Here is a 24,672-nt window from a genome sequence, read left to right as displayed (position 1 = left end):
CTGCCTATCATCCGCAAACAAATGGTCAAGCGGAAGTGTCTAACAGAGAGATAAAGCGCATTCTAGAGAAGGTTGTTTGTCCATCAAGGAAGGATTGGTCTTTAAAGCTCGATGAAGCTGTTTGGGCTTACAGAACAGCATACAAAACTCCACTTGGGATGTCACCGTTTCAGTTGGTGTACGTTAAGGGATGTCATCTACCGGCGGAGCTTGAGCATAAGGCCTACTGGGCATTGAAGAAATTGAACCTGGATTTAGATGTAGCTGGTAAGAAAAGAATGCTTCAGCTTAATGAACTTGATGAATTTCGACTTCAAGCGTACGAGAATAACAAAATGTATAAGGAAAAGGTGAAAAGGTGGCACGATAGGAAGCTACATCCTAAGTTGTTTGTGCCAGGGCAACAAGTTCTGTTATTCAACTCTCGGCTCCGACTTTTTCCTGGGAAGTTGAAATCAAGGTGGTCTGGACCTTTTATTGTCAAAACTGTGTTTCCACATGGAGCGGTGAAATTTTTTGAGAATGATTCGGACCAAGCATTCAAGGTTAACGGTCAGCGGTTGAAGCACTACTATGGGGACATGGCAAACCGAGAGGTGGTTAGTGCCATTTTGTTAACTACGTGAGAAAGGAACGGAACGTCAAGCTAATGACGAAAAAGAAGCGCTGCGTGGGAGGCAACCCATGAATTGTTGTTACAGGATCCCTTAGAAGTTAATAACCTATCCAAAAACACAAAAAAATCAGAAAACAGGGGCTGAAAAAAAAAATTCCAAAGACCCTCTGCGCGCCCGCGCAGCTTGCTGCGCGCCCGAGCAGAAATGCTGAGCGGCCGCGCAGGGGTCGAGTTCCAGAAATTTTTTTTTTACAGTTCAGAAAAAAAAAAAAAACATAAAAACCCATTACAACCCATAAACCCACGAATTCTTTTCCCATTACCCCATGATTTTATCCCTCAACCCCACTCCTAATCTAATTTAACCTACTCCACACCCTATATATACATACACATATCCTACATATCTCCCACAACTTCCTACACTTAAACCCTCTCATAAACATCAAAAATCAGTTCTTACACACTTTTATTCACAAATCAATGGCACCCAAGAGAGCACGCACTATTGACAGCAGCAGCACAGTTCCTACTGCTGATTCATTAAGGGGTACTGCTGCGAGGCCTCGGTTAACTGACAGAGCCGCGGAGGAGGAGTACACTAGGCTGTTGGGGAAGCCGATTCTGAAGGAGAGGGGGTTTTTACCATCAGGGAGGGATGGTGAGTTGTTGCCCATGATTGCAGAGAAGGGGTGGATAGCTTTTTGTGAGTCACCCGAAGCAGTACCGATGAGTGTTGTTCGCGAGTTCTACGCGAACGCGAAGGCTGAAAAGAATGGGTTTTCTGTAGTTCGGGGGCTGACGGTTGATTATCATCCTGCGGCGATTCGCCGAGTGATTGGACAGCGAGAGAGGAAGCCCGAGGAGGAGAACTGGAATGAAAAGACTGCTGAGGATTTTGACTTGGATTTGATTTGTGCGACTCTCTGTCGACCGGGCACAGTTTGGAACCGCAGTCCATCCAATAATGAGTATCGTCACTTTCCGGCGATCGCCATGAACAGGTATGCCCGTGCATGGAACGCATTTATATGTGCTAATATTTTGCCTTCTTCACATGCACACGAGGTCACAGTTGAGAGAGCACAGTTGTTGTGGGGAATTCTGAATGAGGAATACTATGTGGACCTTGGTGAGTTTATCTACCAAGGAATTCTGAAGTTTTTGAGGGGAGCAAAGCATATGAACATCCCTTATACATCCACGGTTACAAAGCTATGCCGTACAATAGGAGTGAACTGGCCGGCTCATGAGCAGTTGCAGTTGCCAGCAGCTCCTATAGATTCTGGCACTCTGAATGGGATGCAGGAGTGGACCGGTGGTGAGCCTGAGGAGCATGGGCTGGGTTATCGTCTTCCAGGAGGGCGTCCAGCACGAGGTGCTACTATGGCCAGGCCAGGGCGTGGTGAGGCTAGTTCTTCGAGAGCTCAGGAGGGTGCTGAGATGGGTGATGCCCAGTATATGAGGCTTTCACGGCGGATGGATGCCATGTATGAGATACAGAGCAGGTTTGCTCAGGAGCTCACCCTTGCGTTAGGGACTGCTTTTCGAGGCCTTGGAGCTGATATCCAGTGGCCAGTTTTTGGTGAGGACTCTGCATACCCGCCGCCTGATACTCCACCCACTGAGGGTGATGATGATGATGACTCCGAGTAGGTATACCCTGTGTTCCTTTCTACTACCTTCACTGGGGACAGTGAAGATTTTAAGTTTGGGGGTGGTAGTTAAGGAATATTTTGTGTGTGTCATATAGTTGCATATTCATGATAGTTAGTTCATATAGTTGCATAATTTTTGCCATATAGTTTTTTTTATATATAGCTTTATTTGTTGTCATATCATATAGCTCATGCATATACCATGATCCCTTTTGCAATGATTTATCGACTGAATTGTGATATTGATGCGAGTGTAGTGATAGCATTAAAGTGATATTAAGTTGTGTAGGTTGATATGGATGCTAGAAGCACTTGTATTGTCACTAAGTCTTAGAGAATGCTGAAGGACTAGATTATTGTTATGATCTGATTATTTTCGAGGATAATCTATTTATTATGCTTAGAATTTGATAATAGGTTCTTAGTGGTAAAGGCATGAAAAAGAAAAAAAAATGGAGTAAAAATGGAATTTGTTGCTAGTTGTGGCTAGGCGTCAAATGGCTAGTAGCCGGCTCGCATGTTATGCGAGTAGTCTAGGGTTGAGCAAGATGGAGTGAAACGCACTTGCTCAGAGTTAAAAAAAAAAAAAAATTTGCGTAATTGATCAAGAGTGGGCTCTTTGGTATTCGAGTTATTAAGTTCTTAGGGGACTTTGTGCCTAGTGACCTAAGGCTTTTAGAGTCTGGGATCCGCTAACCTAACGCTCGTTACATGGATACCATTGTATAAGTCTTTTGTGGACCTCACTCACTGCACGGTCAAATAAGCATTTGCGTTGTAAATAAAAAGCACGATTCCGTAGTAAGCTCCAAAGTTCTTGTAGTGTTGTATATCACTTTGTGCCTAGAATTTTTATTCTTTGTATAATCGTAGGATTGCCTTGAGGATAGTCTAGTCATAGTAATTGGTCTAGTTCCGAAGCATATCTGTTAAGAATTTGCACACACCACGTTTCTGGCAGTATGTCCGTTTGCATGAGTTTCTTGATCTTTAGTGTCTAACTGCATTCGTTGAGACGTGACAATTTGGTTGGTTAATTGTAGTAAGGGGGATCGTTGCATTTTCATATAGATTGCATTCATGCATATTTTTATTTGTTTTTGAGTCTGTTACGCTTGAGGACAAGCATCGATTTAAGTTTGGGGGTGTGATAAGTGGCATTTTATACCACTTAGAATGTCTTAAAATGGCTTAAATTGGTGTCTTGAAATCAAGTATTTTGTGTATTTGATGCGTTTTTCTAGTGTTTATGCATTTCAGGGTATTAGTTGCATTTCGGAGGAGGAATCATCAAGAATAAGCCTTGGCATGTGTTCACCATTGCGAGAGGAAAAGAACGGGCAGATTACGGCGAAGAAACGGAGCAAACCTGGAAATTTTCCAGTTGGGTCCTGCGCGCCCGCGCAGCAATGCTGAGCGGCCGCGCAGCAGCCTTGCGCGCCCGCGCAGAAATGCTGAGCGGCCGCGCAGGGTCGGGGAAAATAATATATTGTTTTAGACTTCTACTTCTGTTTGGCTTCCAACTTCTATGTAATCTGAGTTTTATGGGACTATTATATAAGTAGATTTGAGACGTTTTTCACAGGGTATTAAGAGGGGATTATGTTTTAGATTGTGTTTTGTAAGAAGCGAAGGAGATAAGGAAGAAGACCGATTTAGCACACAGCAACGAAGAGGAAGCATATATTTTTGTGATTCTTGTTTCGTTGTAACGTTGGATGCTAGTTTTCTTGCTTTGACTTATTTACTCTTGTGACGTACTCTGTTTTAATATAATTAGTTTAGTTGTTATTTTCTTGTGTTCGTTTATCATGATTTCATATGAACCCATGATGGCGATAAGTTCTATTATGGGCTAATCGTGATCATGGGGTTGCAACGGATTTACTATGGAATTCTTTAGTTAATTGTTTAATACTTTAGTGTGTGATGATTGCATGATATCTAGTATTGGTTGTGCGTATTCGTCTTATGTGCGTCGCGAACATATAAGATAGGGTGTTAATCTCTTGTGAAGCGACGGTGGATCTTGAGATTTAGAACTTGTCATGCTAGCATAGGTTCATGTACGTTGTGCATGATTAGTGGGTAACTCTAACAGTTTTATTTGCCCTATGTAATCAAAAGGAATAACTTGTGCTTAAATCGTTGTGTTGTCAATTTCTGTAGACATATAGGAACTCAACATAATTGATGACTATTCAATTTCTATCTTAATTGTGGATGTTTGGTAGAATGGTATTAGTACAATGAAAGTTGGCTTTTATCAGTTTTGTGTTATTCGATTAATATCATCACTGTCACATGCTAAAGGTAATAACTATGGCTATAGAAGGAAGTAATAATGAAGTTGTGATCTCATGAGTGTTTTATTATTGATAAATTGAAGTGTTAGTTAAGTGGTTAATTAAGTAGTTAATTATAGTTAATATTTAATCAACAATTTTAAGTGTTATTATCTTAACATTGAGAAGTAATCATACATTGGTGAGTGAGTTAAATTAGACAATAAATTAGTCTGAGTCTCTGAGGGAACGAACTAGAAAGTATTCTATATTACTTGTGAACGCGTATACTTGCGTGAATATTAGTGCGTGATTTCGCCCTAACATCATACTCATTTGATATCTTGACTGCATTAGCTTTGCAAACCTTTCATAGAGTTTGGCAGTTGTAGAACCAAATATGATATCATCAAAATATATCTGTACCAAAAGTAAGTCATTTCCACGGTTGTGGTAGAACAGTGTTTTATCAATTGTACCTCTGCGAAATCCACTTTCCAGAAGGAATTGAGTTAAAGTCTCATACCATGCTCTTGGAGCTTGCTTAAGGCCATAAAGTGCTCTGTCAAGTCTATAGACATGATTTGGATATTTTGGATCTACAAATCCTGGAGGTTGTTCAACATATACCTCTTTTTCCAATTCTCCATTGAGAAAAGCACTTTTCACATTCATTTGAAAGACTTTGAACTTTTTGTGAGCAGCATAAGCCAAAAAGATTCTTATGGCTTCCAATCTAGCAACTGGTGTAAAGGTTTCATCATAATCAATACCCTCCTGTTGAGAGTAGCCTTTAGCAACCAGCCTTGCTTTATTTCTTGTAATTATGTCATCACTGTCAATTTTGTTTTTGAACACCCATTTTAAGCCAACAATTGATCTGTTCTTTGGTCTTGGCACTAGGGTCCAGACTTTATTTCTTTCAAATTCATTTAACTCTTCCTGCATTGCTTGCACCCAATCAGCATCTTGAAGAACTTCTTCCACTTTCTTTGGTTCAGTCTGAGACAGAAAGGAATGATAGAGACATTCATTTGATGTTGCAGTTATATTTCTGACACCTGCTTCAGGATCTCCAATTATTAAGTCAGGTGTATGTGCCTTAGTCCACTTCCTTGTAGACGAAAGTTGTTCTTTAAAAATGGATCCTCCCCCATGATCTATGCTGGCTCCATCATAATTTTCTGATGCTCCCCCTGTACTTATGCTCTCTGAGACTTCAGAATTTGAGTTGGATCCTTCAGGATTTGAAGAATCAGAGTTTCCAGAATTATCAGAATTTGGCTCATCAGAACTTGATGAATCAGAACTTGAAGAACCAGTGACAGGTTATGATGCTTCTTGAGAGTCTAGAACTGTGGTAGGATCTTCAGCTTGCTCCCCCTGAACAGGTGCATTTTCCCTTGGAGTAGTTACCACAGTTTCAATAGCATCAGAACTTAACCCGTCAGAACTTACAGGATCAGGATTTAAGCCATCAGAATTTACAAAATCAGAACTTAAATCTTCATTTTCAAATCTCAGCTGATCATGATCATTGAAATCTTCAAGTCCAGTAATCTTTTTATCATCAAAAGATACATTAATAGATTCCATGACAACCCTTGTTCTTAAATTGTAGACTTTGAAGGCTTTTGTGGAAAGTGGATATCCAACAAAAATTCCTTCATCAGCTTTTAGATCAAATTTTGATAGCTGTTCAGGATGAGTCTTAAGAACAAAACACTTACATCCAAATACATGAAAGTATTTTAGATTTTGCTTCTTTTTCTTCACCATCTCATATGGTGTTTTTCCATGCTTGTTTATGAGTGTAGCATTCTGTGTAAAACAAGCAGTCTGCATAGCTTCAGCCCAAAAGTAGGTTGGTAGCTTTGCTTCATCAAGCATAGTTCGTGCAGCTTCAATGAGAGTCCTGTTCTTTCTTTCTACAACTCCATTTTGCTGTGGAGTTCCAGGTGCAGACAATTCTGCTTAATTCCATGCTCTTTGCAGAACTCTTCCATTATTGAATTTTTGAACTCAGTGCCATTATCACTTCTTATTATTTTAACAGAATCTTTGACCAATTTATCCAGCTGTCTAACATGATCAGTTAGAGTAGATGCAGTTTTATTCTTCTTGTGCAAGAAATACACCCAAGTGTATCTTGTGAACTCATCCACTATAACCATAACATATTTCTTCTTTGTAATTGACATGACATTTACAGGACCAAATAGATCAACATGCAGTAAGTGATAAGGCTCAAGAATTGAGGATTCAGTTTTGCCCTTGAATGAAGATTTTCTTTGTTTTGCCTTTTGACATGAATCACAGAGGCCATCAGGAGCAAATACTGATTTTGGCAGTCCTCTCACAAGATCTTTCTTTACTAGCTCATTTATGTTGTTAAAATTTAAATGAGAGAGTCTCTTATGCCAATTCCAGCTTTCTTCAATTGATGCTCTACTTAACAGACAGATTGCAGAACCATCAGAATTTGTTGAAAGTCTGGCTTCATAAATGTTACCATGCTTGTAACCTTTTAGAACTACTTTGCCTATAGAATTACTTACAACTTCACAATGTTCTTCAAAGAAATCCACATGATAACCTATGTCACAGATTTGACTCACACTTAGCAGATTGTGTTTAAGTCCTGAGACAAGAGCTACTGATTCAATGATGACATTCCCAAGATTGATATTGCCATATCCCAGAGTTTTTCCCATGTTGCCATCTCCATAAAAAACTCCTGGGCCAGCTTTCTCCACAAAGTCTGATAGCACGGCTTTATTTCCAGCCATATGTCCTGAATATCCACTGTCCAGAACTAGGATGTTTTTCCTGTTGCCCTGCGATCACAAAGACCAGTATTGGTTAATTTTAAGGACCTAGACTTGCTTGGATCCTTTGGCCTTTTTAAGTTTGTTAGCATTTGCAGCGGATTTAATTTCAGAGTTTATGCTAACATGCTATTTATCAGAATTTATATCAGACTTTGCATCAGACTTTACACTAGAAGGAATCATACTAACTATCTTCAAAAAAGGTTTTATTTGATAATAATCATAGTACAAACTATGATATTCCTTACAAGTATAAATGGAATGCCATAAACTACCACGATGAGAACAAGGATTTTGTGGTTTAAACCTAACAGACTGACTCTTAACTCCTGATTTAGGAGGTAAATAGTTTGTATCTTTATTTTTCCTGTAAAAAGAAGCAAGATGGTTAGAGTTTCCACAGTTGTAACATTTCTTTCTAGGAGCATTAGGAACAGACATATAATTATTGCTTTTATTCACACCTTCCTTTCCATTCCTATTTTTCCTAGCTTCTTTTTCCTTGTTCACATTTCTTATCTCTTTCAGCTTATGCTTAAGCTACTTCTTTGTCATTAAGCCTATGTTAACTTCAGCTGGTTTATCATGTTTTAATTTGTCAGAAGTTGACTTTTCTTTGACTTCTGTCATAGACTCTTTCATCTTTTCAGAATCAGACTTTACAGTTTTTACTACAAACTTAACAGGATTTACCTTTGGCTTAACAGTCTGTTTAACAACAGTTGGTTCAATTTTCACAGTTCCTTTCTCACTTTTATCATCTCCATACCCTAAGCCCTCTTTCTAGTTTCCACTACTTAGTATATCCTGAGTTGTTCTGCCAGAGTTGGTCCAAGTTCTGATGATCTCTCTTTCCTTTTCTAAATCAGTTTTTAGAGATTCATTCAATTTTAGTACTTCATCTCTAATATATAAAGCCTCATCTCTTTCTTTCTTAGTTTGATGAAGAAAAACTAACTCCTTTTCTAAATAGTCATTTCTGTTTTTAAAAGCAAAATTTTCAGATGTTAATCTTTCACATGTTAAAGTCTGATCACTATAACTAATGAACATGGTTTTAAGATATAATCTCAACTTAGTAATATCATCTGTATGAAAAGCATAAGTTGTTTAAGGTACCTTCACTTCAGCAGTTTCAGTACTGCTATTAGCATTTGCCATCAAGGCATAGTTCACCTCATTTTCTGTATCTGAAGTGTATGTCCAGTTTTTCTTCTTTGTGACAAGTGCCTTGCCTTTGTCACTTTTTCCTTTCTTGCAGTCAGGAGATATGTGGCCTCTTTCACCAAAATTGTAGCATTTGACATTTGAGTTGTCTCCTCTGTCAGACTTTTTTCCTTTGCCTTCAGACTTTCTGAATCCTTTCTTATCAGAACTTCCACCTTTCCTGGAAAACTTCTTGCCCTTTCTGAATTTCCTGTAGGCTATCTTTGTGATACCCTTCACCATAAGAGCACACAGTTGCATCATCTCTGCATCAACATCCATTTCAGGTAAACTTTCAGTTTCTGAATCATCATCATCAGAATATGATGACTCTGAATCAGACTTTATGATGAGAGCCTTTCCTTTGCCCCTCTTTGAGGCAACCACTTTAGGAGATTCCTCCTCATCTTTAAGAGCAACTGCCCTTAACTTTCTTCCATGCCTCTTGCTCCTTTGATCCATTTCAAGTTCATAAGTCTTGAGCATACCATAAATTTCATCAAAAGTAGTTTCAGTAAGGTCATAGTTGTCTCTTATGGTAGTAAACTTCAAATCTCAATTTTCAGGAAGAGCTAAAAAGAATTTTAAATTTGAATCTTCAAGATCATATTCCTTGTCCACCAGTGACAGATCATTCAAGAGTTTGACAAACCTGTCATATAAGTCAGTTAATGACTCATCATCCTTTGAGTCAAAGTGCTCATACTCTTGAGTGAGTATAGTCCTCATGTTCTTTTTAATTGCATCAGTTCCCTGGCATCTTGTCTCTAAAGCATCCCATATCTCCTTTGCAGTGTTGCATCCAATTACCCTGTTTGATATGACATTATCAATGGCACTATGCAGCAAATGCCTTACCCTTGCATCCTTGACAATAGATGAGATGTCTTCATCTGTGTAATCACCTTTCTCCTTTGGTATGGACTTTGCTGGTTGATCAGCAACTGCAACAGAGAGCTTGGTAGGCTTATATGGTCTTTCATTAATTCTGTCAAGGTATTCTGGATCTGTAGCTTCCAGAAATATAGCCATCTTCACTTTCCATATGGGATACTCAGAAGGTCTCAGTATGGGAACCCTAATAGTCTCATATTGACTGTGGGTTTGAGTGTTTTGAGTTTCTTGAGTTTTGGTGGGCTTAGTTGGGGTTTGTGTTTCTTCAGACATGATTGTTTGGATCTTTACTGTATGTGTGTTAACAGAAAAGCTCTGATACCACTTGTTAGGTCACACAACATTGTAGAAGGGGGTTGAATACAGTGTTTATACAATCAAATCGATTTGAACACAAGTATGTAACAAAGATCAAGTATATTCAATAAACTCTGTTACAATATGAACTGTTGTTCTCTCTCAGTGATGAACAAATATCACTAAGAGCTGCTAGGTTACAATGAATAATGTTTCTCGATAATGATAACACATATAGTGTAAACCCTAAGCCGTGTTTATATAGTACACAGTTACAAGATATATTCTAATTGATATGGAATATAATTCTGTCTCCTAAAATATATCAATCGGATATCTTCTACAAGTCTTCTAGTCCTCTAACTCTTTCATGCATATCTTCTATTGTTTTATTCTCGATCTTCTCCTGTAAATCAGCCGCATTCCTTAACTGAAAGTCTTCCCGCACTTAAATACTAATATGTATCTTCTGACCCTTAAGTTTTGACTTTAGTAAGTTCTGATTTCAGTAAGTCCTGATATGTCCTGTTGTTAAGTTCTGAAAACTAAACACAAATCATATTAGACATGACATCTCAAATATATCTAACACAAAAATTACAACCCATATAGAAGAATGAATAATGGGAAAAACATAACATAGGAAAATATATTTTATACCTCGTCTGATCCAAGGGACAAAGATCAGTAGTAATCTTCAAATTTCCCCAAAGAATCATTGGACCAATTGAGTAAATGAGGTATTTGAACATCTTTGTTGTCATAATATTTCCCATTTAAATATGGGCAGCACTCGTAGAACCATAACTGAAAAGCATATGGAAAGCCGTTAAGACGGTAATAGTAATCCTTTAAAGTTGTACTCGCACCGTACTTAAGAGACTCCAAAGTCATCTTGAATATATCTTTACCCCAAGGAAAGTAATCAAATTTATCAGAATCCAAAATGTCCAAATCACCCTTAGAAATATGAGAATCAGTGGTTGATGTAAGCAAGAAATGATGTAGTAAATACATCTTAGCCATCTTGATAGCATCAATATCATTCTTCCACTCTTTGCCAAGAATACTATTCTTAATTGAACTCTTAAACACTGGGTAGGTACCACTGTAATAAGCCTCAACAAAGCCATTTTCCACCTTTGAATATCTCATTTTATCGTAATTACCTAAACAAAGAAGACCAGTAACAGTAGCAAACTCCTTAATACCAAAATTCAATATCTTTCCAGATATACCCACCCAAATCTCATCCTCATTAGGTTGCTTTAACTTCCTAACAAAAAGATTGTGAATTAACTGATTTTGAACCTTGAAATTTGGTAAATCCATAAGATAACCAAAGCAAGAGTTCTTCAAAACAGATAGTTGGCTATCAGAAAGTAGCGCACGAAGATCCGTAATGGGGTCATATTTATTCACACGGCTTATCTTAGCACCCTTATGCATATCAAGTGGTATAATGTATCTCATACCCTATGAAACAAACAGAAAATCAGATATTTATAATTCAAAAACTAGTAAACAAAAAAAATATAAATAACCCAACTATAAACATAATAACACATAATCCAATCGTAAAAAAACAACCAATCCAGTTATAAACATAATTGGCATAAAGAAGGTTATTAGGCCTTAACCCTCATGGATACTTGGTTATAAATATCTTGTGTTATACTTCAGAATCAACTTGTTCATCTGATCTTTTTGTGATTTTGTCTCTTTTAGGTCTCTAGGTGATATACTAGGGGTAACACAGTTGCAGGGACCAACTTTATACAGATATAATGATTTGAAGTCAGCTACAAAGAACTTTAGTGAAGAATACAAAATAAGGGAAGGTGGTTTTGGAGATATATACAACGCAATCTCAATTTTACAATAATCTCCTACTCACTATAATATATAATGTCAAGTTTATGGGCTGAATTGATAAAGTCATCTAAAAGGGCATTATAGAGGATGGCACATAGTTGCAGTAAAGAAACTTGTTGTAAGGACAAGCAAAGAAATGATAGATTTTAAGAGTGGAGTCAGGCTTATAAGCAATGTTCATCATCGAAAATATCATCCGTCTACTGGGATGCAGTGGCAAATGACCAGTTCAACTTCTTGTCTCTGAATATATGGAGAATGGAAGCCTCTATATATTCTTATATGGTGAGTTAGCCTCAAGCATCTAAGTTCTAGCTTTATAGTTGCATGTTGATATGAAGTACATTCATATTGCAGGTAAAAGACGTGGTAGTCTCAGCTGGAAACAATGTGTTGACATAATCCTTGGTATAACTAGGGGTCTTACTTATTTACATGAACAATTTCATGTATGCATCATACATCGCGATATGAAATCTAGTAACATTTTACTTCATGATAGTAACAATTTCTCAAAAGACACATAGATATATGTTAAAAAAAAAAAAAAAAAAAATCAACCACAAAATCAATCTAAACCCAGATGAGTAAAAAGCAACATACAAAGCAACATATAAATAAAAACAAAAAACTACCAAAATGAACTAAATCCCTTTATCATATGTGACCAATGCACAAAATAATACATAACAAAAGGTAATTAAACAATAATAACAGGATATTGGTCACGAAAACAAACCGTATGAGGAGGTAGTAAATCTGTCTTCAACAAAACTTTAGATCTATTCTTCTTCGAAGGAGATTTTGGTTTTTGTTTAGGCTTTTGCTTCTTCTTAACACTTAAACTTAATTTTGACCTCGAACGTGACCCGGAAGCTTCCGAAGAAAGAGAGAATCTCATATGCACCATTGCTAATTGAAACAGATCTGCAATCGAAAACATAATTATCAAAAATAAAGTTAGGCTTTATATTGATTTAATCAAGTAGTAAGTAGCACATAACACTTTGATTCGAAAACGTAAATCACCTTAATGGTTAACGATGAAGATTGGAGTATGAGAAAGATAAAGCAAAGATAAAAATGGTGAAAAACTGAAGAAGAAAAACTGAAGACAGGTGGAGAGAGAAGAAGGTGGGAGAGAGTAAAGTGGGTGGTTGTAACGTAATAAAGCAAATTAAATGCAACAGTTTTTTAAAAAATAGTAAATATGCAATAAAACAGTTAAGATTGTATTTTTGCAATAACATACCTCAAATCTGGTATTTTTGGCAAATTCCCTAAATTTTATATATTACTTATATACATTCATCTCTTCACGATTTCTCTTCATTTTTTTATTATTATTTTATGTATTCCATCCACTCCTACCAAAAGGATGCTGCAATCTTCTTATTCAGACTCCATTCACTCATTTTCTATATTTACATTCTTCACTTGGCATTTTAGAGTTGGAAAGCTAGCAGCATTCACCCAAGTCACTGTCCTAGCACTCAAAATTATCACGTCCGAATTAAGCTCATGCAAATATTCAAATTTTTAACTTTTATTATTAAAAATGACCTGCTTGGAAAATTAATAGGGCTCCAACGAATTAATAAAGGTGTTCGACATGCTGAGAAAAATGAGTAGAGTTCGATACGAACTTGTTGACATATGCCATGATACTGCATCATTTTCCCTTGCAGTCTTTAATGTGCATTGACCCTAAACAGGTTGGGTTTGGTACATCTTGCCGGAGTATCAGCTCATCAAAATGGGACATGGCTGCTCATGAACTCTTATGAATTGACATGCAAGAATTTTGTCCACCACTTTTAACTTTGGCCACGAGCAGGAACATTACAATTTGTCAACATAATCATATGGAATACTAGTAGTAGCAGTTTCTTTCGCGGTGAGCTTCTTTTCAGGCGTCATTTAGGTGCTGGTGGACATGATTCCGGTGACTCCAAACTCCAACAGTATAATTGGGAGTGTACTGATTGTGTAGCACAAACGATTAATTTAAGGTGTCCTATACTTTATTTTAAATGTTTTTTTGATGCTTTATATTTCTTGCTAAGTTCTTTTCTTACGCTTTTTTGTTTAATAATCACTATATACGCTTCCCACAAAGTTAAATTTAATCGGCAATCTCAAATACTTCTACACAAATTCAACTATCCACGAATTATTCAAGTTATTTAAGTTATTTTTGTTGAACTATCTTAATTATTATCTCCGGATTGCGGGTATCAATTTTTCTTCTCTGTATATTATTTTTCATTTTTATATTTATCGATTTTATAACTGATATAGAGCCGATTATAACTAAATCGGAGTTTTTTAAATCAAAATAAAAACCGAATCTGAACCCATAATTATGACCTTCCTTTTTGAAAGTAAAAAATATATAATTACGGTTTCGATTTCATCCGGAATCGAGCCGAACTGATCCCATACATATAACCATACATAGAAGACTTCTGCTTTTAAATTGAAGACTAAGACAGGGCTCTCTCTACCCTCTTCAATTTCATAAGATATCTATTAGGGTCATATAAAAACAATACGAAGTCAAAACATTTTTTTGTAGTTATTAATTAAAAATAAGGTACTTTTGCCTACACTTCAGACTAAAATTGAAAATGATAGAATATATTGTTTTTTAGACGAACAAGCTATAATTCATTAAAACATTTACTTCAATAAAATAGATAGTGTATAACTATATTGTCTAAAGAGAACTTGTAGTACATACATAATTTAATAAATACATTCAAAAATGAATATAATAAAATAGAACAGTCCGGCGAGGGATCGGTATAAATAAATAAATAAATAAAAAGGCTCATTTCGTCTTGTTACTCTCCGATTTTATGTTAATATAAGCTCCCGTTGTACTTTCAATTAATCTAATTTTTTTATGTATTTTAATTAAACATTAATTTAGAACCGTGTCGTATATTGATTTTTTTTTATTTTTATACAATTTTTTAAATATAAATTGAATTGAAAGTTTAAGATGCGAAATTTGTTATTCAGAATTTTTATATTATATTATTTGATAATAATTATACATATACATATACATATATATATTTGATATTTTTATTTAGATATATTTGAATTTGGAAATAATAATATTACTAATTGAAATATAGTATTATTGTTAATTTTATGTGTGTTTACAAAAGATAATTATTTTTTTATTTAAACAATAATTTTAAACTATGTCAATAGTATACAGATTACATTTAATTTGATTTTAGTTTTGTTTTATACCAAGACTGAATACCAAATCTAACTAATTATATTTATTTTAATTTTAATTTTATTTAAATTTGGATCAATAATATAATTTTATTTAACTCGGATAAAAAATATATATTATTTTATTTTAACAAGTCGAATTTGATTGAGAATAAAAATAACCATAATTGCGTAATCAATAACACATTAATTAGGACTGATTTGATCTGAAAGCAAAACCCAATTAATCGAGCCATGTAATTAGTATAGCATTAACTGGGCTTTAAAGGCCCACATACCAAGGATGTATCATCAAATTCGTAGGTCATAAATCAGCCCAGATTGTAACTGAGAAAATAAGTTTAAATCAAACTCAAACTTTTAAAAGAGTAGTCCTCAAGTTACAAAATTCCATAACGAAGCGAATTCCTACTTTATAGGACTCCAAAGTTCATTCTAAATCTGAGACTTTCTCGTCAAGTCTCCTAACCCTAATCTATCTCAAGACTACCTATGCCTATAAAAGGGGTCTTACCTCATCATTCAAAACTACATTTTTTTACTTGATATTTACAATACAGTAAGGTACGTAGGCATCTTGTGAAAGCAAATTGAGTCAAGAAATACGAGAGCAATCAAATAGAGTCTTGAGCTCGCGAACCCTAGCATTAAATACACCCTAATTTTTTACCCATAACATTTGGCGCCGTATGTGGGACAAAGACATCAACCAGGGTAATTACACGAAGCGGAAACAATGCTCCTGAAGGAGCATCAGTTGAAATTACCCAAATAATTTCCTCTTCCTTTGAGATTCCACCTCACTCGACCTACTCTCAAGGGATGGCGAATCATATCATTCCCTAATCCGGATCTCATCCAATTCCGGCTTTAGGGAAGAACTCTCAAAACTCGAATCTGAACGCTCTTTTGGGGACATAGTCTGCGAGTATTGAGATGTCAACTGTGATACACCATATGCCAATAAACCCCACTTATGGGATGTCATTGTACTCCGAGGCTGGAGAAAGTAGGATGCCTCCTCCTCCTCAACCGCAAACATGAAACAAACCTAATTAGATTAGAGGTCTGCGACCGATCAATAATGATCGAGATATCTCTGGACCGTATACAGCTGAGGAGAGCGGAGAGTCAATTGATGAAGATGCTCATCAAATGAGGAGATGTAGAGATAAAGAACCCGTTGGAGGCAGGCGCTCCGAGCCTGTTGGAGGTGGGCGCAACGAGTTTCAAGAAACTCAAGATATGGGATCCCAGACTTTTGAGAAAATGAGACATGCCCATGAAGCAGAAATCCTAAGGTTTAAGAGGGATATAAAGATTAGTCAAACTAAACAACCACCGAGAACCAACCGAGCTATAGAAATTAGAGGAGCTACCCAAGTCATCGACTTGGAGGAGACTCCCGGGAGGAAATCGATGGATGTCCCTCGGGGAATCCCTTTGAGTTGCTCCCCCTCGAAGACCCAGACGATCGAACCCTACCTTTCATGGCAGAGATCATGAACATCCATATCACAAGGAAGTTCAAGATGCCCACTATAAAGGCCTATGATGGGACTAGGAATCCGGTGAATCATGTCAATACTTTCTCTAATGCACTACTGCTGCAACTTATGAATGATACAATCAAATGTCGAGCTTTCCCTCAAACCTTATCAGGCATAGCTCAAAGGTGGTATAGCCGCTTGTCCCCAAACTCGATTGGATCTTCTAGAAATTTAAGTCAACATTTCATTAAACAGTTCATTAGTGGGAAGGTGCACGAAAAAAGATCAGCTTCCCTCATTTTAGGGATCTCTTAGGGATTACTTGAATTATTTCATAAAGGAGGCTTTAAAAGTCCCGAATCTTGATGATAAGGTGGTTATAATAGCATTACAACAAGGAACCAATGACGAGTTCTTCAAAATGTCTTTGGCCAAGCGGCCCCCGGACAATATGTTACAGCTCTAGAGTATAGCAGAAAAGTATATCCAAGTTGAAGAAAGCATGAAGAAGACGGTGGTAAGAAATGAGCCAACCGGTGGAAAAAAGCGAAAGACGGATCATGAGTATGATGCTAAAGACAAGTATTCTCGTGCCGACAAGGATTCTGATTCAATCCCTAAGAAGGGAGGACCTGGAGAAAAAATTACCGAGTATGCTAAATTGAATGCCCCAATGAGCCAAATCTTAATGGAGATTGAAAGAGATAGAGATGTTTGTTGGATAAAACCCTTAAAAGATGACCCAACCAAACTAGATAAAAGCAAGAATTGTCGATTCCATAAAGACACAAGGCATGACACCAATGAGTGCCGAAAATTGAAATACAAGATTCGGTTCCTAATTCGGAAAGGGAGGTTGAGAAAATACACTGGAGATGTGAGATGGGAGAAAGAAACAATAATAGGAGAAGTTATTTTGATGACCGCAGGAGGGATCAAGATGATCAGGGGCAAAATCCCCAACCACGAGGCCCGGTGATTAATATGATCTTTGAGGGGCCAACTGCGGTCGGCTCCTCCAAGAACTCAAGGAAGGCTTATGCTCGAGAAGTCATGCACATAGTAGGGGAAGCCCCGAATCGGGCCAAAACTGGAGTTTTTCTAGCATTTGATGACTTTAATTTAGAAGGCTTAAGTTTCGTCATGATGATCCCCTAGTTATAACACCTATCATAGGAAACGGCCCTGTAAAGAGAGTCCTTGTAAATAATGGAGTGTCAGTTGATATTATACTTTATGATACCTTTATGAAGATGGACTACAACGTATCTCAATTAACCCCTGACTGATATGCTGATCTATGGGTTCTCTGGAGTCGATTGACCCATTGAAGGGATAATTAAACTACTTTTGACAATGGGCCAGGAGCCAAGGAAAGATACATAAATGTTAAATTTTATGATGGTTAAGGCTGGGTCAACATATAATGCCATCATGGGGAGAACAGTCATATATGCCTTCATGGCAGTCCCCTCATCTTACCATTCAGTGATCAAATTTCCAACAAGGAACGGTATAGGATAAGAAAGAGAAAACTGGAAGATGGCAAGAAGCTGTTACATAGCCTCCTTGAGGGCAAATGGAGCCGGGAGGCAAGTTTTACCCATTGAAGATATAGATATGCGTGATAATGATGAAAAATGAGAAAATATAGTGCAGGATTTAATCCCGACTCCATTGGCTTCCGAAGACCCCGAGAAGATAAATTTTATTGGAGCATCACTGGAGGATCCCCTTAAAGGAAAGTTGATAAAATTTGTGCAAGAAAATAGTGATGTGTTTGCATGATCGGTAATAGATATGCATGATATTGATCCTGAGCTGATCACCCATAAGTTAAATGTTGATCTTAATCGAAAGACTAAGAAGAAAAATAAGGAGTTTTGCACTCGAAAGGCAGGAAGCCATCAAACAAGAAGTCGAGAAGCTTTTAGAGGCTGGATTCATTGAGGAGATATAATTTCCGGAATGGTTGGCAAATCCCGTAATGGTAAAGAATGCTAATGAAAAGTGGAAAATGTGCATTGACTTCACTGATCTAAATGACGTATTCCCAAAGGATTGTTTTCTTCTTCCAAGGATAGACACTTTGATAGAAGCCATTCCGGGGCATGAGATGCCGAGTTTCATGGATGGTTACAGCGGCTACAATCAGATCAAGATGCACAAAGATGACAGCCCAAACGTATCATTCATCACTGACTTTGGTGTTTTTTATCTTGTTATGGCATTTGGTCTCAAGAATGCAGAAACCACTTATCAAAGATTGTTAAATAAGATTTTTAAGGATCTTATTCGAAATACTATGAAAGTCTATGTAGATGACATGTTAGTCAAAAGCCTTATAAAGGCGGATCATATATTCCATTTGTGGGAAGTTTTGAGGTCTTGAGATGTCACAAGATGATGTTAAACCCCGCCAAGTGTGCTTTTGGTGTAGGGTTTGGGAGGTTTTTGGGATTAATGGTCTCCAAGAGGAGAATTGAGGCCAATCTCGACAAGATAAAGGCCATATTAGATATGGAACCTCTATGCTCTATAAAAACTGTTCAGAAACTCACTGGAAGGATTTCTACTTTAGGGCGGTTCATCTCCAAATCCAAAAATAAGTGCATGTCATTCTTCAAGGCTCTAAAAAAAGTAAAAGATTTTTCCTGGACTAATGAAAGTCAAACAACATTTGAGGAATTAAAAAAATACATGGTTCAAGCCCCATTGTTGGCAAAGCCAGTCCTAAATGAAACTCTACATTTGTACTTGGTCATTTCTGAAAAAGCCTTGAGTGCCATGTTGGTGAAAGAGGAGTTTAAAGTCCGGAAACCTATATACTATGTTAGCAAGATTCTACATAGGGCTGACTTGAACTACTCCACTATAGAAAAGTTCTTTTTAGCCCTTGTTATAGCCTAAAGAAAGTTGCATCCTTACTTCCAAGCTCATAAGATTGAGGTACTAACAAATCATCCTTAGAGAAACATCATTCATAGTCCTAAAGTCAGTGGAAGGCTAATCAAATGGGTCATAAAACTTGGAGAATTTTATATTAAATATAAACCTCAAACATCAACCAAAGCTCAGGCACTGGCTGACTTTGTGGTTGAATGTACCATCAACAACCAAGAAGTCGGGGGCAGGAACATACACTTTAAGGAATTTAGGGAAAATATGGGAATGGTTAAAAGGAAATTAAGAACAAGGAGTTCTGGGTGCTCTGTTTTAATGGGCATGAAAGAAAAATTCAAGTGGAGCTGAGATAGTTTTATAAAGCCCCGACGGGTTCCTGATTGAGTATGCTATGAAGTTAGACTTTCCTACCACGAACAATGAGGCTGAATATGAAGCCCTGATAGCTGGACTAGGCCTAGAAGGGTTAAAAACTTGAAAGTCTGTGGAGACTCAAAACTTATGATGTCCAACGTTAACGAAGAATTTGAGGCGAAAGATGAAACTATGGAAAGATATGTGCGACTTGTGAGAGTTATGATGACTCAGTTTGATGAATGTCATGTTGAATACATCCCATGTTGGATTTATAAACGCAGCGGGGTATGGCAAAATACTTTTACACATATAAAATCCAAATAAAAGCATATAAATCGTGAATAAAAATTCGAGGGATCGAATCTAACCTTTTAAAATAATTCGGAGATAACGATCAGAGATCCATAGCAGTTGCTCCTCAAGTGTGAAGCACTCCACCGGTATCCACCAAGAAAACGATGTTAAGGAGGAGGAAGGAGGTGGAGAGAATTGGGTTTTCCAAACTTTTTGGGTTTTCGGGTTTCCAGGTTAGAATAAAATTAGGGTCTATAATAGTGTATTTATAGGCAAAATTTTCAGCTGAAATTTTCCCATAAATATTATTATTATTATCCCATTTATTATTCTCATTAATAATTAAAACACCTTTTAATCATTAATCCTTTTTCTAAACACTTTAGAAATAATTCTCTCTCTTGATTTAATTTCCAAAAATAAATCCTTAATTAATAATATTAAGAACTTTTCTTAATTAATTTATAATCAATTAAATCTCATTTAATCAATTATTAAATTTGCCAAATAATTATTTATTTCACAAATAAATAATTATTAGCCATTATTAATTAATTCCTCCACCAATAAATCATTCTCTTTTTATGGTGTGACCCTGTAGGTTCAATATTAAGCCGGTAGTAGAAATAAATAATAATAAAACTATTTTATCATTATTTATATAAATTCTCTAATTTATTAAATATGATTAATTAATTAATCACATTTATTCTACATCGTGAGTGATGCTTCTCAACATATCGCGACTATCCGGATAATATGAATTCACTGCTTAGAATACCAAGAACTCGTCAGTGAATAGTTACCGTACAATAAACTCCTTCTACCCTACAATGTCCCGATTAAATACAAGGCATGGATCTCGTGTCAAGCCTATCTAATTCAATCACTTGCTTACCATTTACTATGCGTAGTTCTATGCAAATTAGGAACTCCTTTCTAATTTCATTCACTCTGGCCAGAGATTCCTGAACTAGCATAAGTGGATCAGCCTTGAACATTCGCTTCCTTCACTGGAAGGGGTAGATCCTTTATTGATCATACACTATCTTCGTGTACAAATTCCTATACCCAGAAGAGCCCTAATAATTGTCCCTGGAGACTAAGAACTAAACCAAAGCATAGTTCAGTGTACACAAGATGACTATGATGACCTCAAGTCTAAGGATACTTGTACAACTATCACTAAGCGAACAACGGCTGACACGTGAGTGAACTCCATCAGTTGTTCAGCTTGGCGAGTCATGTTCAGTGAACTTATTCTATAATAAGCACCTACATACTAGCTATAGTGTCACCACACAAATGTCTATGAGAACAGACATCCTTCATAATGAAGCAAGCATAGTATGTACCGATCTTTGCGGATTATTAATTACCAATTAGTAATCCTATGACCAGGAACTATTTAAGTTTAGAGTTATCATCTTTTTAGGTCTCACTATTATGATATCATCATAATCCATAAAAAGCTTTACTCTAAACTATGGTATATCTTATTTAAACACTTAAATAGATAAAGCCCGTAATAAAAACAAAACAAGTCTTTATTAATATCAATGAAATCAAAACAGATTACATAAAAGTTATTCCTAAATCCTAATACACGATTGGACTTAGGACATATTTCTTTCAATCTCCCACTTGTACTAAAGCCAATCATTCTGGTATCTAATACCCATCTTGACGATCAAAGTGACTTTCATAAAGTAGCTTTGTGAGTGGGTCTGCTATGTTGTTATGTGTGTCAACTCTAATTCAATACAATATAAAAAATGTTACCGCGCTCCCACTAACCCTTTTGTAGACGCATGGTTCATCTTTGTTTTTGATAAAATCAAACTCTTTGATTGTCTCATCAAAACGAATGTTCCATCTTTCGAGAAGCCTGCTTTAAACCACATATGGTTTGCAGCAGCTTACACACTAGGTTTTCATTTCTCTTGGAAAGAAAACCATCTGGCTAATTGTCAGATCTCATAGTCGTAGTAAGCAGCATTCGCAAGCAAAATCCGAACTGATTTTAACAGGGCTACAGGTAAAAGGTTTCATCAAAGTCAATCCATTGCCTTTGTTTGAATTCTTTTGCCACAAGCCTGGCCTTATAGGTCTCCACCTGGCCATCTGCTCTAATCATTCTTTCGTATACCGTATACATAGATTCCATTCCGGATTTCATGGCACTATGCCATTTCTCTGAGTCAACACTACTCATAGCCTCATTATAGGTCACAGGGTCGTCATCATCAATGATCGACAACTCATTGTCATTCTCAATGACAAGGCCATATTACCTCTCAGGTTGGCGAGACACTCTCCCTGACCTACGAATGGGCTATTCCACAAAAGTTTGTTCAGTCAGAACAGGTGTTTCCACTTGATCCGTAGTAGTTTGTGCTTCTTGAACTTCATCAAGTTCAATTTTGCTCCCACTGTTTCCTTCAAAGATAAACTCCTTTTCCAAGAAGGTAGCATGTCTGGAGACAAACACCCGATGATCGGTGTAAAAGTAATACCCTAAAGTCTCTTTAGGATAACCCACAAAACTATATTTTACGGATCGATATTCCAGCTTATCTGGGTCAACTTACTTGACATAAGCTGGACAACCCTAAATCTTAACGTGTTTAAGACTCGGTTTCCTTTCTTTCCATATCTCATACGGAGTTTGAGGAACAGATTTGGAAAGCACCTTATTCAGTAAATATGCTGAGGTTTCCAATGCATAACCCCATAGGAATACTGGAAGATTTGCATAGCTCATCATGGACTGAACTATGTCTAACAAAGTTCGATTTCTCCTTTCAGATACTAATCTGGAGGAGTCCACTGGGAGACTATACCATTTACTTTGAGATAATCCAGAAACTCTCCGTTCAAGTATTCACCACCTCGATCTAATCGAAGAGTTATAATACTATGTTTGGTTGCTTCTCCACTTCATACTTATATTCTTTGAACTTTTCAAAGGCCTCAGACTTGTGTTTCATCAAACACATATCCGAATCCAGATCTATCATCTATGAAAGTAATGAAGTATGAAAATCCACCCATGGCTTGCGTAGACATTGGTCCACATACATCTGTGTGTACCATTCCTAGCAAATTTGCAGCCCTCTCTCCATGTCTAATAAATGGAGACTGCAGTGCCACTATAAAGTGAGATTTTCATCATCCCTTTTCTTTTATTAGTTTGTTCAATCTGAAGTAAATTATGTCACATTTATACAGACCATTATTTAAAGCACCACGTCCATAACGAATATTATCTCTAAGAATAGAACATTCATTATTCTCAATAATAAATGAAAATCCAGCCAAGTCTAACATGGGAATAATATTCCTCACAATCGAGGGAACAAAATAACAATTATTTCAAACAATAGTCTTGCCCGTAGGCCTATGTAAATGAAATGATTCTACATCTACAGCAGCAACTCTTGCTCCATTTCCCATCAGTAGAATCACCTCCTCTTCCTCAAGAGTCCTACTTCTCCTTGGTCCCTGCAACAAATTGCAGATATGAGAACCACAGGCGGTATCTAATACCCAAGTAGAAATGACATATTCACTTCTATCATGAACATACCTGAATCAGAAGCGGTAGTCTCACTACCCTTCTTCTTCAATTCTGCAAGGTAAACCTTGCAGTTCCTCTTCCAGTGCCCCACCTTGTTATAGTGAAAGCAAACAACTTTGCTCTTGGGGTCTTCAGCTTTTGGTGGAACCGGCATTTTCTCACCTACTTTCTTCTTCTTGGAAGGGTTCCTCTTCCTTTTCTTAGGATTGGAACCTTCACCAATTAGAAGAACAGAACTCTTCTTAAGGGAAAAATTCGATTCCGCAGTCTTCAACATGTTGTGGAGTTCAGGCAGGCTGACATCCAACTTATTCATGTGAAAGTTCACAACAAACTGCGAGAACGAACTCGGAAGCGATTGCAAGACCAAGTCTTGGCTCAGCTCCCCATCCATGACAAAACCAAGTTGTCCAAGACGTTCAATCAAATTGATCATCTTAAGTACATGGTCATTCACAGATGATCCCTCAGACATCCTACAACCGAACAGCTCCTTCGATATCTCATATCGAGCTATCCTCCCCGCCACATCATACAACTCTTGTAGATGCATGAGGATAGTGTGAGCATCCATATGCTCATGTTGCTTCTATAGCTCAATGTTCATGGAAGCTAGCATGATGCATTGAGCAACATTTGCATCATCTATCCACTTACGATACACAACATGTTCATCATTATGTGCATCACTAGCAGGTTCAGTAGGCTTAGGTGAGTCAATCACGTATTACAGCTTCTCAATCCTGAGAACAATTCTCAAGTTTCGAAGCCAGTCAGCATAATTAGGACCAGTCAATTTGTGAGCATCTAGTATGCTCCTGAGTGATAGTGCAGAAGACATAACGTACAAAGTAAATTTGTAAATGATAAACACATAACAACACTTAGCAAATATTCGATTTCATTTCAAAACACTATATGAATCGGGTCTTTATTCATAAGTGTCTCCCACTAGTTTTCCTAATTTATTCAACCCCCTACGTGAAAAATTAAGCATTTATAATGCTAGTGGGAATAGGGATCCTACATTCCATTACACAACCCCGGCTGTGGCACAAAATGCCATGTAATGTTTAATAGGTAGACAACTCTTGTCAATTACATCTAATATTATTCCCTAATCAAACTTT

At 36.9% G+C, this 24,672-nt stretch overlaps 1 protein-coding gene across 2 annotated transcripts; it reads right to left on the bottom strand.

Moving 5' to 3' along the window:
* Window positions 1-9,925: 9,925 nt before the first annotated feature.
* Window positions 9,926-12,826, bottom strand: LOC141661716 (uncharacterized). 2 transcript variants are annotated; one of them, XM_074468716.1, is made up of 4 exons: window positions 12,692-12,826; window positions 12,402-12,589; window positions 10,448-11,263; window positions 9,926-10,332 (listed from the first exon to the last, which is right to left on the bottom strand). In XM_074468716.1, exons 2-3 carry the CDS (start codon window positions 12,570-12,572, stop codon window positions 10,472-10,474), a joined length of 963 nt encoding a protein of 320 aa, XP_074324817.1. In that variant the 5' UTR covers window positions 12,573-12,589; window positions 12,692-12,826; the 3' UTR covers window positions 9,926-10,332; window positions 10,448-10,471. The 2 variants fall into 2 exon arrangements, with proteins under 2 accessions (XP_074324817.1, XP_074324818.1); XM_074468717.1 differs by having other exon boundaries at window positions 9,926-10,325.
* Between the last annotated feature and the right edge of the window lie 11,846 nt (window positions 12,827-24,672).

This window comes from Apium graveolens, chromosome 5 (genome assembly GCF_009905375.1).
Source record: "Apium graveolens cultivar Ventura chromosome 5, ASM990537v1, whole genome shotgun sequence".
Classification (NCBI taxonomy): domain Eukaryota; kingdom Viridiplantae; phylum Streptophyta; class Magnoliopsida; order Apiales; family Apiaceae; genus Apium; species Apium graveolens.
Note: the sequence above shows the minus strand (reverse complement) of the source record. Positions and strands in the feature narration are given on the sequence as shown.

Coding starts and splice junctions, on each gene's coding strand:
- LOC141661716 (XM_074468716.1), bottom strand. CDS start 12,572: ATGGTGCATATGAGATTCTCTCTTTCTTCGGAAGCTTCCGGGTCACGT. Junction 11,264..12,401: donor ATTTACTACCTCCTCATACG/GTTTGTTTTCGT, acceptor TTTGTTTCATAG/GGTATGAGATACATTATACC.